Below are 19,140 nucleotides of genomic sequence, written 5' to 3'. Positions count from 1 at the left end.
ACCACCAGTCAGGAATTTATGGCAGAGTGGCCAGACGGAAGCCTCTCCTCAGTGCAAGACACATGAAAGCCGGCATAGAGTTTGCTAAAAACATATGAAGGAATCCCAGACTATGAGAAAGAGGATTCTCTGGTCTGATGAGACGAAGATAGACCTTTTTGGTGATAATATTAAGCGCTATGTGTGGAGAAAACTAGGAACTGCTCATCACCTGTCCAATACTATCCCAACAGTGAAACATGGTGGTGGCTGCATCATGCTATGGGGGTGTTTTTCAGCTGGAGGAACAGGACGTCTGGTTGTCATTCAAGGAAACATGAATGCGGCCAAGTACAGACATATCCTGGATGAAAACCTCTTCCAGAGTGCTCTGGACCTCAGACTTGGCCGAAGGTTCACCTTCCAACAAGATAATGACTAGTGATGAACGAGTGTACTCGTTGCTTGGGTTTTCCCAAGCACGCTTGGGTGATCTCCGAGTATTTGTAACTGCTCGGAGATTTAGTTTTGTTGACACAGCTGCATGATTTACGGCTGCTAGCCAGCCTGAGTACATGTGGCAGTTGCCTGGTTGCTAGGGAATCCCCACATGTATTCAAGCTGTCTATCAGCTGTAAATCATACAGCTGAGGCAACAAATACTAAATCTCCGAGCAGTTACAAATACTCAGAAACCACCCGAGCAACAAGTGCACTCGCTCATCACTAATAATGACCCCAAGCACACAGCTAAAATAAAGGAGTGGCTTCAGAACAACTCTGTGACCATTCTTGACTGACCCAGCCAGAGCCCTGACCTAAACCCAATTGAGCATCTCTTGAGAGACCTGAAAATGGCTGTCCACCAACGTTCACCATCCAACCTGACGGAACTGTAGAGAATCTGCAAGGAAGAATGGCAGAGGATCCCCAAATTCAGGTGTGAAGAACATGTTGCATCATTCCCAAGAAGACTCATGGCTGTACTAGCTCAAAAGGGTGCATCTACTCAATACTGAGCAAAGGGTATGAACCTACTTATGACCATGTGATTTCAGTTTTTCTTTTTAATAAATTTGCAAAAATTACATTTGTTTTTTTTTTCCAGTCAAGATGGGGTGCAGTGTGTAAATTAATGAGAAAAAAAATGAACTTTTTTGAATTTACCAAAATAGCTGCAAATAAACAGTGAAAAAATTAAAGGGGAAAGAATACTTTCCGTACCCACTGTAAGACAACAGTTGAAGATAATCAACTCAACCATCTTGCATCCCACCCATCAGCCCTCCAACACCACCTTTAACTCTTTAGTAGGATAAAACCAATTAGCATCTTCACATCAAACCCCTTAAAAGTTCCTGCAATTTACTTTTGACTTCAGTATATATGAGGGTCGGCTGAGATGAATACAGAAAAATAGAAAAAGGTCAGAGCATTACGCTTCCATTTTCCAAGACATTTCTTTATTAAAGAATAGCCCAGACAAATAGATGGATATTCCACAGAAAGGATTAATCTACTGATCTTTCAACTCCTTCAGTCTTCTGATGGCAGACTTTACTGTGACAGCAGAGGTGGTGCTGGAAAAAAAAAAAGACATTTCAATGACTACCATTTCCACGGAGAAAAACAATGACAAGCAAACAGCAATTATAATTTATTTCTCAAGTAAACTAGGTCATCAAAATGGTCTTCTAAGTGTAGAAGGGGAGCAGAGCTAATAATTCAACAACAGAGCGCCCGGTAAAGGAAGCATCTACCTTTTACCTGATACATAAATAGAATAATTTCCTCAAAGTCTTGTTAGTTTATACAATTTATACTTGGCATTGATATTCTTAACCAGATTACAACCATTTTTCCACTAATTTCAAAAGAAAAAAAAAAAAGGTATTTTGTATTTTATTGGTCTTTAATAGGTTTTTTTTTAAAGGAGTTGTCCACTACTTTGACAATCCCATCTCAATCACCATTTTTGCGCCCTCCCCCTGTGGAATTATACGCATCTCAGACGCAGTCACTATTAGGGTATGTGTCCACGGTCCGTATTACATCCGGAATAGCTGCGGATTGAACGCTGCGTAGAGCCGCAGCGTCCAGATGTCACAGCATAGTGGAGGGGATTTTATGAAATCCCGTCTCCACTATGCGTGCGAACACGCACTAGGCAGCCCTGCGTTTCCAGACATGTGGCCCGTCTTTTTAGAACGCAGCATGTCCGTTTACCTTGCGGCGCCGCTGCGCTGCCGCAAGGTAAAACACAGGGCCCTATGTGTGGGGTGCGATGATTCTGGATGTGTGCAATGAACACATCCGGAATCATCGCGTCTACAGAAGGTGGCGGCGCTTTGGGCGGAGCGAGTTTTCCGCTCCGTCCAAAGTGCCGGCCATCCTGAACGTAGGCACATACCTTACAGCTACCCTGGGCTCACGTCACATTGTCACTAGAGTTCTGTGCCTAATCAGCAACGGCTTCACACTCCTTCGGATGAATGCGACAGCGAGGATGTGAGCGTTGCGACTGACTGCTCACTTCCTCTTGTTGTCGGATACATTCGAAGGTGGGGAGAGTGAAGCCGATGGTCACTAGAGTCATGTACCCAATGTGAAGTGGGAACCGCGAGAGCAGACACAGCTGGAACGGCGCTGGCACCGGAGGCATGTATAAAGGTACCGTCACACTGAGCGACGCTGCAGCGATACCGACAACGATCCGGATCGCTGCAGCGTCGCTGGAGAGCTCTCACACAGACAGCTCTCCAGCGACCAACGATGCCGGTAACCAGGGTAAACATCGGGTTACTAAGCGCGGCCCTGCGCTTAGTAACCCGATGTTTACCCTGGTTACCAGTGAAGACATCGCTGAATCGGCGTCACACACGCCGATTCAGCGATGTCAGCAGGAAGTCCCGCGATGAAATAAAGTGCTGGACTTTCTGCAGCGACAAACGACATCACAGCAGGATTCTGATCGCTGCTGTGTGTCAAACTGAACGATATCGCTAGCCAGGACGCTGCAACGTCACGGATCGCTAGCGATATCGTTCAGTGTGACGGTACCTTTAGGGTTGTTATTTTACCAGGGTCAAACATGCTGATTGAGACGGGATTGTCAAAAGTAGTGGACAACCCCTTTAAGAGATAATCCTAATTGCCATGGTCCTGCAGCTTATCTACTGTGCAAACAATGAATGAGATGTAGCACCAATCAGTGTGCTGCCCCCTTGTGGTCCTTAGGTCTTTCCCATGTTCAATGCTATAGTTCTGGAGATACTCTTTAAATAGAATTGTTCAGGATAAGGGGAAAAACAAAGAAAAAAAAGACTGAGATAAGTGATGAAATGCCACATAACCTCAACAGCATGAAAGGATGCCATTGCCAAATACCGACAGCACATATAACTGGCAATTAACACTGATATGATATGGCATTCTCACCACTGTGTGGGATCAAGAAAAAACAGGCCAATCTGTTTAATCACAATGTTTTTACAGTGGGGTGAGAGGAGAATAAATGGGGAAACACGACACACACAAAAAGCCTTTAAAGCACTACAAAAACCAGTGGCAGTTTATTGTAAATTCTACGTCCCAGCAGTTTCAGGTTTTTGGTTTTTGTTTTTTTTTTAAATTGAAAAAAATCTGCAACTGAAACCGATTTATGCAAAGGCTGGACTGGCAGATCTGTGTACTACATAGAGATACTGTGGTTTAGTGGAGCCAATGTGCAGCTCTTCTGTACTGAATCCCAGGCAATAATAAAACATACCATGAATTTTAAAATACACATCTCATGCACTTGTTTCCAATGGATTGTTTCAGAGCATGCTAAAAGTATGAAACACTCCACTCACTTGCAATGCTGGAGGAACGTCAGCAGAACATATTTGCAACATCTGAGCCCAATTATAAATATGGTCCAGTATCATCCTATCCCCTTAAAATACATATCTACGGCTGACTTTTCAAGGCCAAAATAAAGACTTTTGGTTTCAGCAGCATAATAGGGATTCCCATCACTCTCGGATCAGGCTGGGTATACAAAGAGACAATGTCCTATACTGTTCCTATATTACAGCAAAAATCACTATGAATGAGGCCTAAATGTTTGTGCTTTCTGCACTTACTTGTAGGCCCAGGCTCCTCCTGCTACAAGCTTCATGCAAGATCCGCAGTGCCAGATTCCAACAGCCCTTCTCTTCATCTTTGTCTAAGGGGGAAAAAAAAACTATTACACTTCCAAATACAGGAATTCAGCACTGTCTTCAATTTACCCAAAGCAAAGATTAATCATTTAATAAAAAGAAACAATACGAACAGCTTACCTTGCCACAGAAGGAGCATGTGTACTTGGCATGTTGGCTAATTTCAATCTTCTTGACCATCTTCCTTAGGGAGGCACCATAACGGGTCCCATATTTACCCACAATGCCGACCTTCTTGGTGCGTTTGGCCTGAAATGTAAAAATAAATCAAAAAAAGTTTATGATTTTGCAACAGCCGGAGTTATGGACGTAGTTAGTGAAACTTGGAACGCAAAGACTGGAGACGGACGACCCAAGCCGAGAGTGGGAAAGTCTACAGACCCCAATAGCGGCTGCGGGCAGGGCGCATCTACGGCCGCGGGCAGGGCGCATCTACGGCCGCGGGCAGGGCGCATCTACGGCCGCGGGCAGGGCGCCTCTACGGCCGCGGACAGGACGCATCTACGGCCGCGGGCAGGGCGCATCTACGGCCGCGGGCAGGGCGCATCTACGGCCGCGGGCAGGGCGCCTCTACGGCCGCGGACAGGACGCATCTACGGCCGCGGGCAGGACGCATCTACGGCCGCGGGCAGGACGCATCTACGGCCGCCGGCAAGACGCATCTACGGCTGCGGGCAGGACGCATCTACGGCTGCGGGCAGGACGCATCTACGGCTATGGACAGGGACACATCTATGGCTGTGGACAAGTCAGTATCACCTGCTCAGAATACAATCCCCCGGAGTATACGCCATATACAGCCACTGTGTACAGTGGGACAGCAGCGGTACTGGGACCAGTTTAATGTGACCACGTCTGTGAGTGACCAGCACCAACACACAGACATTACAGCCGCAGAACACACTGGAGGACCTGACTACCACACCGACAACCATAGCGACACACCGAACACTCCCTATACGAGAGCCCAATGGCGACATTCCGGGCCTGCTCCATCCCGGCAGCCGGCTCCACATATAATACCACGTTCAAAGCCACTAATATGGGCGGTAACAGACAGCCTGCACCGTGCACATCGCTGAGGACACGCCGTGGTTACTCAGGAACGTCTCCCGGAGAAGGATGACAACGGATAAACAGCACGGAGAGCAGAGACACAACACAGACTCACCATCTTCTTCCAGGACCAGAGCGGAAAGGGAGGAGCTGGGTGCGCACGCGCGGTTTACAGCTGCCGCACAGGGAAGTTACCATAGAGCGCCGGTCTTTCCGGAAGTAGCTTCGACTCTGTGGTTTTTTGGTCCTCCAAAGGTCCGGCTGCCCGTAGTGTCCAGTCTGTGTGTCGGTTTTGAAGGATTAACGGAACGATGTCGTCCTCCAGCGCCCTCAACAAGCAGCCCCCGATCCAGTCCACGGCCGGAGCCGTGCCCGTCCGCAATGAGAAGGGTAAAGTGCCTGTGTAACCAGACGGCAGGAATGTCTGTGGTAGCAGGCCGCAAGCCTCAGCATCAATGTATCCAGCTGGGTTGAGCCTAGAGTGTATGGGCGCCTTCCTGGTCCTGACTGCAGCCCATACACTCTAGCCGGCTCAGTACTGAAGATGCTAGAGTGTATGGGCTCCTTCCTGGTCCTGACTGCAGCCCATACAGTGTAGCTGGCTCACTACTGAAGATGCTAGAGTGTATGGGCTGCAGTCAGGTATATATTCTTGAAGATAGCAGACTTTATGGGCTGCTGCCTGGCCCTGACTGCAGTAAATACATGACACTAGACTGTATGTGCTCCTTCAAGGTATAAATTATTAAAGCCAGCAGAATATATGGGCTCCTGCCAGGTCCTGACTGCAGCCCATACAGTCTAGTCAGCTCACTGGTGAAGACACTAGACTGTACGGGCTCCTGTCCGGTATATATTATTGTAGATACAGACTGTACAGACTCCTGTCCGGTATATATTATTGTAGATACAGACTGTATGGGCTCCTGTCAGGTGTATATTATTGTAGATATAGACTGTACGGGCTCCTGTCAGGTATATAGTATTGTAGATATAGACTGTACAGGCTCCTGTCAGGTATATATTATTGTAGATACAGACTGTACAGGCTCCTGTCAGGTATATATTATTGTAGATACAGACTGTACAGGCTCCTGTCCGGTATATATTATTGTAGATACAGACTGTACGGGCTCCTGTCAGGTATATAGTATTGTAGATATAGACTGTACAGGCTCCTGTCAGGTATATATTATTGTAGATACAGAATGTACGGGCTCCTGTCAGGTATATATTATTGTAGATACAGACTGTACAGGCTCCTGTCAGGTATATAGTATGGTAGATATAGACTGTACGGGCTCCTGTCAGGTATATAGTATTGTAGATACAGACTGTACGGGCTCCTGTCAGGTATATATTATTGTAGAATGACTGTATGGGCTCCTGTCAGGTATATATTATTGTAGATACAGACTGTATGGGCTCCTGTCAGGTATATATTATTGTAGAATGACTGTATGGGCTCCTGTCAGGTATATATTATTGTAGATACAGACTGTACGGGCTCCTGTCAGGTATATAGTATTGTAGATACAGACTGTACGGGCTCCTGTCAGGTATATATTATTGTAGAATGACTGTATGGGCTCCTGTCAGGTATATATTATTGTAGATACAGACTGTATGGGCTCCTGTCAGGTATATATTATTGTAGAATGACTGTATGGGCTCCTGTCAGGTATATATTATTGTAGAATGACTGTATGGGCTCCTGTCAGGTGTATATTATTGTGAATACAGACTGTACGGGCTCCTGTCAGGTATATAGTATTGTAGATACAGACTGTACAGACTCCTGTCAGGTATATATTATTGTAGATATATACTGTATGGGCTCCTGTCAGGTATATATTATTGTAGATATAGACTGTACGGGCTCCTGTCAGGTGTATATTATTGTAGATGTTGACTGTACGGGCCCCTGTCAGGTATATAGTATTGTAGATACAGACTGTACGGACTCCTGTCAGGTATATATTATTGTAGATATAGACTGTACGGGCTCCTGTCAGGTATATATTATTGTAGATATAGACTGTACGGGCTCCTGTCAGGTGTATATTATTGTAGATGTTGACTGTACGGGCCCCTGTCAGGTATATATTATTGTAGATACAGACTGTATGGGCTCCTGTCAGGTATATATTATTGTAGATATAGACTGTACGGGCCCCTGTCAGGTGTATATTATTGTAGATGTTGACTGTACGGGCCCCTGTCAGGTATATATTATTGTAGATACAGACTGTACAGGCTCCTGTCCGGTATATATTATTGTAGATACAGACTGTACGGACTCCTGTCAGGTATATAGTATTGTAGATATAGACTGTACAGGCTCCTGTCAGGTATATATTATTGTAGATACAGAATGTACGGGCTCCTGTCAGGTATATATTATTGTAGATACAGACTGTACAGGCTCCTGTCAGGTATATAGTATGGTAGATATAGACTGTACGGGCTCCTGTCAGGTATATAGTATTGTAGATACAGACTGTACGGGCTCCTGTCAGGTATATATTATTGTAGAATGACTGTATGGGCTCCTGTCAGGTATATATTATTGTAGATACAGACTGTATGGGCTCCTGTCAGGTATATATTATTGTAGAATGACTGTATGGGCTCCTGTCAGGTATATATTATTGTAGATACAGACTGTACGGGCTCCTGTCAGGTATATAGTATTGTAGATACAGACTGTACGGGCTCCTGTCAGGTATATATTATTGTAGAATGACTGTATGGGCTCCTGTCAGGTATATATTATTGTAGATACAGACTGTATGGGCTCCTGTCAGGTATATATTATTGTAGAATGACTGTATGGGCTCCTGTCAGGTATATATTATTAAACACAAAAAATGGAGTTCCATACACATAGAAATATGAAAAAATAGTATAAACTTTATTGACAAATTCAACGACATAAACCAATATACATAAAAATAAATGAAAAAGACGAACAACCTAGTAAGGACATAATAAAAACCTCAGCACTATCAATGCATATATGTGTATTGACTCCAAGACCTATACTGCAAACTGCTCTCTAAAGGTCATATACCCTCCAGTTAGTACCTATCAACAATGTGTATATGGATCACTGGATGTACATATATATCTGTGTGCCTGAATGCTTGTCAAAGTGACCGGCATATACAGAGAAAAAAAGAGCAATATTACTCAATGCAATATAAGGTAATCTTACCCATGGTGGAGAAAAAGTGAAGTGCCGAGGTGCCCAGTTGACCCCCCTGACGCGCGTTTCGCGTGTTGCTTGTTCACAAGAGGGAAATACAATGATTGATTACCTTATATTGCATTGAGTAATATTGCTCTTTTTTTCTCTGTATATGCCGGTCACTTTGACAAGCATTCAGGCACACAGATATATATGTACATCCAGTGATCCATATACACATTGTTGATAGGTACTAACTGGAGGGTATATGACCTTTAGAGAGCAGTTTGCAGTATAGGTCTTGGAGTCAATACACATATATGCATTGATAGTGCTGAGGTTTTTATTATGTCCTTACTAGGTTGTTCGTCTTTTTCATTTATTTTTATGTATATTGGTTTATGTCGTTGAATTTGTCAATAAAGTTTATACTATTTTTTCATATTTCTATGTGTATGGAACTCCATTTTTTGTGTTTAATTATATAAGGAGTATACACTCATTAGTCCTTTATATACATGGGTTTATATATCAGGTCAATTAGACTGTAATTGGTTTTATAGAGCACCCATGTTTTTCTCTGAGAGTTGTTATATAGGTATATATTATTGTAGAATGACTGTATGGGCTCCTGTCAGGTGTATATTATTGTGAATACAGACTGTACGGGCTCCTGTCAGGTATATAGTATTGTAGATACAGACTGTACAGACTCCTGTCAGGTATATATTATTGTAGATATATACTGTATGGGCTCCTGTCAGGTATATATTATTGTAGATATAGACTGTACGGGCTCCTGTCAGGTGTATATTATTGTAGATGTTGACTGTACGGGCCCCTGTCAGGTATATAGTATTGTAGATACAGACTGTACGGACTCCTGTCAGGTATATATTATTGTAGATATATACTGTACGGGCTCCTGTCAGGTATATATTATTGTAGATATAGACTGTACGGGCTCCTGTCAGGTGTATATTATTGTAGATGTTGACTGTACGGGCTCCTGTCAGGTATATAGTATTGTAGATACAGACTGTATGGGCTCCTGTCAGGTATATATTATTGTAGATATAGACTGTACGGGCTCCGGTCAGGTATATATAATTGTAGATATAGACTGTATGGGCTCCTGTCAGGTATATATTATTGTAGATATAGACTGTACGGGCTCCTGTCAGGTATATATTATTGTAGATACAGACTGTACGGGCTCCTGTCAGGTATATATTATTGTAGATATAGACTGTACGGGCTCCTGTCAGGTATATATTATTGTAGATATAGACTGTATGGGCTCCTGTCAGGTGTATAGTATTGTAGATACAGACTGTACGGGCTCCTGTCAGGTATATATTATTGTAGATATAGACTGTACGGGCTCCTGTCAGGTGTATAGTATTGTAGATACAGACTGTACGGGCTCCTGTCAGGTGTATAGTATTGTAGATACAGACTGTACGGGCCCCTGTCAGGTATATATTATTGTAGATATAGACTGTACGGGCTCCTGTCAGGTATATATTATTCTAGATACAGACTGTACGGACTCCTGTCAGGTATATATTATTGTAGATATCAGAATGTATGGGCCCGTCAGGTATATATTATTGTAGATACAGACTGTACGGGCCCCTGTCAGGTATATATTAGTGATGATATCAGAATGTACGGGCCCCTGTCAGGTATATATTAGTGATGATATCAGAATGTATGGGCTCCTGTCAGGTATATATTAGTGATATCAGAATGTATGGGCCCCTGTCAGGTATATATGCTGCGATTGTTCTCGCATGCCGATTCGACATGAAAAAATAATCACAGATGTGATCTGCCCCATAGATTAACACTGGTCCGAGTGCCATGCGATGTTTTCTCACATAGCACTCGTCCGTATTCTACGCTAGTGTGACCCCGGCCTTAAACTTATGAAGAGACACAGACCACCTGCAGTTCAGCCTTCATCAATATTTAAATTAGAAGTTTTTCACCATCCAAAAAATGCTATTTTTTACGTAGTTCCATAGGTTTCTTAAAGGGAACCTGTCACCAGGTTTTCCCCACATATAGTACCACCAGAACCTAGATGCCCTTATACACACCCTTCTAGAGTGCTGTACCGTACATACCGTATATACTCGAGTATAAGCCGAGATTTTCAGCCCACTTTTTTGGGCTGAAAGTGACCCTCTCGGCTTATACTCAAGTCATTGTCGGCGGGGAAGGGGGAGCGGCGGCTGTCACATACTCACCTGCTCCCGGCGCGGTCCCTGCATGTCCAATGGTCTCCGGGCAGCTCTTCCTTTGTTCAGCGGTCACGTGGAACCGCTCATTAAAGTAATGAATATGGATGCATATTCATTACTTTAATGAGCTGTTCATGACAGCTGAACATAGGAAGACGCTGCCGACTCCCAGAGACCATCTGACAGTGAGAAGCTGCCAGGGACCGCGTCGGGAGCAGGTGAGTATGACGGGGGAGGTGAGCATTGCGCGATATTCACCTCTCCCCTTTCCACCGCTGCAGGCCGCTCTGTCCTCTGGCTGTGACTGTTTAGGTGAAACTCCCACCTGAAGAATACGGTGTTTACCGTTGAAACGCGTTGTGGCAAACGACATATGTTGTCTGAGTTTCCTTCAGCGCTCCTGGGACTGATTTCTGTTTGACACACATTCTTATCCTCCTTTGGAGGTATTCAGCTGGAGCTGCGGTGGTGCTCGAAAACTCCCTTTCATCTCCCCTTCCCTGGGTCAATTCCTCTGCGCTCACCTCTGACTGCTTTCACTTATCTTGTTTAGGTCAGAGGGCACGATGACGTAGTTAGTGTGCGCCGCCCTCTGCCTGAACACTCAGTGCAGAGTATGGAAGACAGAGCAGCGCCGGGGGCCTGGGCGAAGAGAGGCGAGTATGTGATTTTTTTTATTTTATTCGCAGCAACAGCAAATGGGGCATAATGTGTGGAGCATCTCATGGGGCATAATCTATGGAACATTTTATGGGGCAAAATCTATGGAGCATCTTATGGGGCCATCAACCTTTATGCAGCATTGTATGGGGCAAAAGTTTCTATGAAGCATCTCATGGGGCCATTATTAACATTTATGCAGCATTATATGGAGCATATTTTAATATGGAGCATCTTATGCGGCCATCATAAACTTTATGGAGCATTATATGGGGCTCCTGATTCAATATGGATATTCAAAAACACTGAGGCTATGTTCACACGTTCCTGATTTCCATCCTTTTTTTTCTGCACTAAAAACCGCAGCTCTTGGCAGAAAACGCAGGTCCTTTTTTTGGTGCGTTTTTTGATGCGTTTTTTTGATGCGTTTTTTTGTGCGTTTTTTTATGCAGTTTTCTATGCAGAGTCTGTGTTTTCTAGGGAGTTTTTTAGGGTTAAAATGGCTGAAAATACCCTAACCCTACCCCTACCCCTAACCTTAGTGGAAAAAAAAAAATTCTTTATTTTTTTATTGTCCCTACCTATGGGGGTGACAAAGGGGGGGGGGGGGGTAATTTACTATTTTTTTTTATTTTGATCACTGAGATATAACCTATCTCAGTGATCAAAATGCACTTTGGAACGAATCTGCCGGCCGGCAGATTCGGCGGGAGCACTGCGCATTAGCCCGCCATTTTGGAAGATGGCGGCGCCCAGGGAGAAGACGGACGGACGGACAACGGGAGGCCGGGTAAGTATAAGGGGGGGAGATGAGGGCACGGGGGGGGGGGGCGTCGGAGCACGGGGGGGTGGCATCGGAGCATGGGGGGGTGGGATTGGGGCACGGGGGGCAGCCACACTGCAGCGGTTCTGCACCACAAACCGCAGTAAAACCCGCAGATATATTTTTCATCTGCGGGTTTTACTGCGGGTTTGACCTCACAATGGAGGTCAATGGGTGCAGAACCGCTGCAGTTTTGCAAAAAGAAGTGACATGGTACTTCTTTTTTACCGCAGCTATTCAGCGCGGCTTTTTTTCCCGATTCCCGCATCATGTGCACAGTGGTTCCTGTTTTCCATAGGGTACAGTGTACTGTACCCTGCATGGAAAACAGCTGCGGAGCCGCAGCGGCAAAATCGCGGTGGTTCCGCAGTAAAAAACGCACTGTGTGAACATGGCCTTAGCCTACTGATGTCTCAATTAATTTTACTTTTATTGGTATCTTTTTTTATTTTTGACATTTACCAGTAGCTGCTGCATTTTCCACCCTAGGCTTATACTCGAGTCAATAAGTTTTCCCAGTTTTTTGCGGCAAAATTAGGGGGGGGGGGGTCGGCTTCTACTCGAGTATATACGGTATGTCGCTAAGCCAATGTGCATCATGTAAATAACTTCTTAGGCTGGAGTCACACTAGCGAGTTTTACGGACGTATGAATGCAGAAAATACGTCCGTAAAACTCGCCTAACAAACGTCCCAATTATTCTCTATGCCCCTGCTCCTATCTGCCGCATTTTACTGATCAGTATTATACGGCTTTCTACGGCTGTAGAAAATCGCAGCATGTCACCGTATTGCGCCAAAAAAACGCCAATGAAAGTCTATGGAAGCCAGAAAAATACGGATTACAAACGGACCAGCAGTGTGACTTGCGAGAAATACGCAGCGGTGTTAGAGAGAAAAGCCGGCAATTCAGTGCGGTGTACAGTAAAATCACACTGACAGCTTACAATAGAATAGGTAGAATAAATGTGTACACATAGAATAGGTGTGTGTATATATATATATATATATATATATATATATATATATATGTCAGTGAGACACATATATGTATATATATTATTACTTCATACAGCGCTAGATAGCTTTAAAGCCGGTAATTGAATTACCGGCTTTAAAGCTATCTCCTTCCTAAACCCGACATGATATGAGACATGGTTACATACAGTAAACCATCTCATATCACCTTTTTTTTTTTGCATATTCCACACTACTAATGTTAGTAGTGTGTATATGCAAAATTTGGCCGTTCTAGCTATTAAAGGGTTAAATGGCAGAAAAAATTGGCGTGGGCTCCAGCGCAATTTTTTCCGCCAGAGTAGTAAAGCCAGTGACTGAGGGCAGATATTAATAGCCTGGAGAGGGTCCACGGTTATTTGCCCCCCCCCTGGCTAAAAACACCTGCCCCCAGCCACCCCAGAAAAGGCACATCTGGAAGATGCGCCTATTCTGGCACTTGGCCACTCTCTTCCCATTCCCGTGTAGCAGTGGGATATGGGGTAATGAAGGGTTAATGCCACCTTGCTATTGTAAGGTGACATTAAGCCAAATTAATAATGGAGAGGCGTCAATTATGACACCTATCCATTATTAATCCAATACTAGTAAAGGGTTAAAAAAACAACCACATTATTAAAAATTATTTTAATGAAATAAAAACAAAGGTTGTTGTAATATTTTATTCTACGCTCAATCCAATCACTGAAGACCCTCGATCTGTAACAAAAAAAAAAAACAACAATATCCATACCTTCCGCAGATCTGTAACGTCCAACGATGTAAATCCATCTGATTTATGTAAAATCTTGTAAAGCCAGAGCGCTAAAGATTATATATATATATATATATATATATATATATATATATATATATATATATATATATATATATATATATATATATATATATATATATATATATATATATATACCAAATAAGAAAAAAGGAACAGCACAGAAATACTTAGCTTCAGGTGCAGAGCCCCAAGACAATCAGTCCAGCGATCATCCACATTTATAGATATCCAAAAATGAGGCAGCACTCCATAGTTCAGTATAAGAACGTGCTGGGTTTAATTTACCCACATGTTGTGGCAACGTTTCAGCTCACAATGAGCTTTTCTCAAGGCTTGAGAAAAGCTCATTGTGAGCTGAAACGTTGCCACAACATGTGGGTAAATTAAACCCTGCACGTTCTTATACTGAACTATGGAGTGCTGCCTCATTTTTGGGTATCTATCTAGCTATCTATCTATCTATCTATCTATATATGGAATTGTGATGTATTTTCCTTATTCAACCTCTTCACACACCCCCCCATGTAGGAGCATTAACATAATTAACCTACATATGCTTTAAAAAAAAAAAGTCAACTAAGAAACCTGCGTGAAATGTAATGCTTTTTCAAAAAAATAAAAAAAACCTCCATGGACTCCCGCATTATTTTCATAACCAGCAGAGGGAAAGCTGACAGCTGATGTTAATATTCTGGAGGAGCCAATAACCATAAAGGTTCCCAGGCTATTAATATCAGCTCACAGCTGTTTGCTTAGCCTTTACTGGCTATTTTACAGTGGGACACAAAATATTGACATGGGGTCCCCTTATAAAAGTTGTAGGCTGATATTAATAGCCTGTGAAGAGGCCATGGATATTGGCAGCCCCTGAGGCTAAAAACCATCAGCTCTCAGCCATCCCAGAAATGGCGCATCTTATAGATCTGCCAATTCTGGCACTTAGCTTCGCTCTTCCCACTTGCCCTGTAGCAGCGGGCTTCATATTTGTGGAGTTGATGTCACCATTTTATTGTCAAGTAACATCAAGCCCACAGGTTAGTAATGGAGAGGCATCTATCAGACACCTCTCCATTAGTAAGCTGGCCTACTGTCAACTTACAATACAAAGGTGACATTAACCCCTTATTACCCCATATGCCACCGCTACAGGGCAGTGAGAAGAGAGGCTGAGTGCCAGAATTGGCACATCTTACAGATGCACCTTTTCTGGGGAGGCAATAACCATGGTCCCTCTCTAGGCTATAATATCTGTCACCAGTCACTGGCTTTCCCTCTGTGGCACAGAAAATTGTGTGGGAGCCCACGCCAGTTTTTTCAGTGAAAACATTTTTATTAAATACATACAGGTCCCAAATTTTACACACACACATACTACTAACCGTATTAGTCACTGACCTATCTAAATCTAACCGTTCTGCAATGGTTTACTGTATGTAAACCATGTCTCCTATCCTGCAATGATTTGACAGAAGCTGACAAATTAACTATTTGTAAGTATTGCAAGCTGTCAGTGTGATTTTACTGTACATTGCACCTGAATTGCCAGCCTTTCAAAGGACACCGTTGCATATTTCTCGCAAGTCACACTGATGGCCCGTGTGGTGTGAGTTTTTCTTGCATAAACAGACTTTCATTGGGGATTCTCGGCTGATATACGGTGCAAATCGCAGCATGCTGCAATTTCACTCGCACATATAATACGGCCGTGAAAAAAACAAAAAACGTGATGGGAGCTGCTTAACAGATTAACATTGGTCCGAGTGCTATGCGAGAAAAAAAAATTGCATAGCACTCGGACCAATGTTAATCTGTCCGTATTCCTCTCTAGTGTGACTCCGGCCTTAAAGGGAAAATCATTCAAAATTTGAAAATTTCTATTTTTTTTTAATTTCTGATATTTTTACAAAATATCAGAAATACATATTAGCCCAAGTTTACCATTATCATAAAGTCTAATATGTCTGGAAAAAAACAACCTCAAAATCAATGGAATATGTTGAAGCATTCCAGAGTTATTACTACATAAAGTGACACTGGTCAGATTTTAAAAAATTGGCCCCGTCACTAAGGGGTTAAATGCTTGTACAAGTGAACATTGTTTCAAAAGTGGTTTACCTGTCTAAGACTGGTTTCACACCAGTTTGTCAGCCTTCTTCCTCCGTTAAGCCCCACCCACTGCTGCACCTCTTCTTTCAGCTCCGCCTACATGTGCATGCATCCCCTATCTTTAACATTGGGTACACAGGCACGTGTTGTTTTGACGATGCGCTGAACTGCGTCGAACGCAACATGTTGCATTTTGTTGCGGTCGGCGCGTTAAAACAACGCATGCGGAGGCATCCGCTTGGCTTGCGTACCCAATGTTAAAGATTGGGTATGCAGGACGCATGCAGACGTAGGCGGAACTGAAGGAAGAGGTGCGGCATTGGGCGGGGCTTAATGGAGGAAGAAGGCTGCCATCCGCAGCCCTGCCGAATGCTGGTGTGAAACCAGCCCAAGGCTGTTATTATAGCACCTTACATGTCTTAGGCTAGGTTCACATTGCGTTAGTGCAATCCGTTAAGCGCATAGCGCTAGCGGATTGCGCTAACGCAATGTTTCTAGAGGGTCGGCGTTCACCCTCCCCGCTAGTGCAGATCCCCGATCTGCGGTAGCGAGGAACGGGCCTCGGACGCTGCAAGCAGCGTCCGAGGTCCGTCACAAAAGAACGGCACATCGCTATCGCGTGCCGAAAATGGCATGCGCTAGCGATGCGCTTCAGCTAAAAATAACATTGCTGTCAATGGGTGCGCTAACGGACCCGTTGTACGGCGTTAATTGCGAAATTTTTGCCGTGCAACGCAGTCCGTTAGCGTTAACCCATTAACGCAATGTGAACCTAGCTTTACACAGCTACATCATGGGCTTGTCCTGCCCTACGCATGAAATGAAAGACTAAAATACAATGTGGAGACTTAATCAGAGCAATGTTTTATTTACATTCAGAACTGGTTTTAGAGGTAAACAATTACCGTTTCTCACAGAAATCTCAGACTTTTACTTATAGAAATACTGGATAAATATCATTTTAACATTAGATATAGAAATATTTCTAATTTTATAAAACTGCATTTCTTTGCATTGAAAAACTTTATGCCTTTCATTGTTTCATTTTATGCCTTTGCTTGTTTCATTTTATGCGTTTCTAAAGTATTGTAAAACTGTAATATGCTGTTGGTGCATGCGGGCAGGACTGTCGGTAGGGTATGTGGCTCTGCCCCCCCACCCCCGGGCCTGCCTCCGGTGTCTGAGGTTTCGGTGTCCCGGACCAGAGATCATAATACCGGCCTTGAATTGTGAAGGACACGGCAGCCGACCCTGAGAAACATCCAAGGTGGGAACGCCCCATCATGTCGAAGAGAGTCTGCTAGATCCAGGCCTAGCAGACCAGTGCTGGTGGGTTCATGGATGCCAGGAGGGAGCTGGCCTAAAGGAAGGTCTCGTCTTTTTCTGGTAGGTCGGAGAGTTGTCCCGTCGTTTTTTTTGGACAGAACATTTCCAAAACAACCAAATTTGAACAGATCTCTTGGGAGGCAGACTTTAGTCCTCTATTGCAGAAGCGAAGTACTCTTAAACTGATAGGCGCAAAGTAGGACGCACTAGAAAGTCGGCATGCATGATTGTTCAGGGCGCTGTCAGTGTGGACCGGCCACCAGAGAAGGCCTAGACCAAAGCCTGGATATTTTAAGAGCAGAGTCACAGGAGCCTCTGGAAAACGTGGATGCTGCATGAATAGGAAGGTTTCCTCAGGAGACGTCCACATTGCTCAGGGGAAAACTAGGACATATTTGTCCTGTTTTTTTTTTTTTTTTTTTTTTTTTAAAGTAGCCCCCTCACTGCCTCGTAGGATATACCAGTCCTTAACCCCTTTACCCCCAAGGGTGGTTTGCACGTCAATGACCAGGCCAATTTTTACAATTCTGAGCACTGTCCCTTTATGAGGTTATAACTCCGAAACGCTTCAACGGATCCTGGTAATTCTGACATTGTTTTCTCGTGACATATTGTACTTCATGGTAGTGGTAAAATTTCTTTGATAGTACCTGCGTTTATTTGTGAAAAAAACGGAAATTTGGCGAAAATTTTGAAAATTTCGCAATTTTCAAACTTTGAATTTTTATGCAATTAAATCACAGAGATATGTCACACAAAATACTTAATAAGTAACATTTCCCACATGTCTCCTTTACATTAGCATAATTTTGGAACCAATTTTTTTTTTTGTTAGGGAGTTATAAGGGTTAAAAGTTGACCAGCAATTTCTCATTTTTACAACACCATTTATTTTTAGGGACCACGTCTCATTTGAAGTCATTTTGAGGGGTCTATATAATAGAAAATGCCCAAGTGTGACACCATTCTAAAAACTGCACCCCTCAAGGTGCTCAAAACCACATTCAAGAAGTTTATTAACCCTTCAGGTGTTTAATAGGAATTTTTGGAATGTTTAAATAAAAATGAACATTTAACTTTTTTACACAAAAAATTTACTTCAGCTCCAATTTGTTTTATTTTACCAAGGGTAACAGGAGAAATTGGACCCAAAAAGTTGTTGTCCAATTTGTCCCGAGTACGCTGATACCCCATATGTGGCAGTAAACCACTGTTTGGGCGCATGGGAGAGCTCGGAAGGGAAGGAGCGCCGTTTGACTTTTCAATGCAAAATTGACAGGAATTGAGATGGGACGCCATGTTGCGTTTGGAGAGCCACTGATGTGCCTAAACATTGAAACCCCCCACAAGTGACACCATTTTGGAAAGTAGACCCCCTAAGGAACTTATCTGGATGTGTGGTGAGCACTTTGACCCACCAAGGGCTTCACAGAAGTTTATAATGCAGAGCCATAAAAATAAAACAAAATTTTTTTCCCACAAAAATTATTTTTTAGCCCCCAGTTTTGTATTTTCCCTAGGGTAACAGGAGAAATTGGACCCCAAAAGTTGTTGTCCAATTTGTCCTGAGTACGCTGATACCCCATATGTGGGGGGGAACCACCGTTTGGGCGCATGGGAGGGCTCGGAAGGGAAGGAGCGCCATTTGGAATGCAGACTTAGATGGAATGGTCTGCAGGCGTCACATTGCGTTTGCAGAGCCCCTAATGTACCTAAACAGTAGAAACCCCCCACAAGTGACACCATTTTGGA

At 43.5% G+C, this 19,140-nt stretch overlaps 2 protein-coding genes across 2 annotated transcripts in view; one reads left to right on the top strand and one right to left on the bottom strand.

The window, feature by feature from the left end:
- Nucleotides 1–1,420: 1,420 nt before the first annotated feature.
- Nucleotides 1,421–5,463, bottom strand: RPL37A (ribosomal protein L37a). The gene is made up of 4 exons (XM_069766152.1): nt 5,356–5,463; nt 4,305–4,433; nt 4,107–4,189; nt 1,421–1,559 (listed from the first exon to the last, which is right to left on the bottom strand). Exons 1-4 carry the CDS (start codon nt 5,356–5,358, stop codon nt 1,496–1,498), a joined length of 279 nt encoding a protein of 92 aa, XP_069622253.1. The 5' UTR covers nt 5,359–5,463; the 3' UTR covers nt 1,421–1,495.
- MFAP1 (microfibril associated protein 1) overlaps nt 5,451–19,140 on the top strand; it is a 30,291-nt gene continuing 16,601 nt past the window's right edge. Inside the window, exon 1 of the mRNA XM_069766151.1 lies at nt 5,451–5,630. Within this exon, the coding sequence (XP_069622252.1) occupies nt 5,552–5,630 (79 nt within the window). The 5' untranslated portion in view covers nt 5,451–5,551. The remainder of the gene's footprint in view (nt 5,631–19,140) is intronic.

Source organism: Ranitomeya imitator, chromosome 4, assembly GCF_032444005.1.
Source record: "Ranitomeya imitator isolate aRanImi1 chromosome 4, aRanImi1.pri, whole genome shotgun sequence".
Taxonomy (NCBI): domain Eukaryota; kingdom Metazoa; phylum Chordata; class Amphibia; order Anura; family Dendrobatidae; genus Ranitomeya; species Ranitomeya imitator.
The sequence above is the reverse complement of the archived record's forward strand: the minus strand, read 5'-3'. Positions and strand labels throughout refer to the sequence as shown.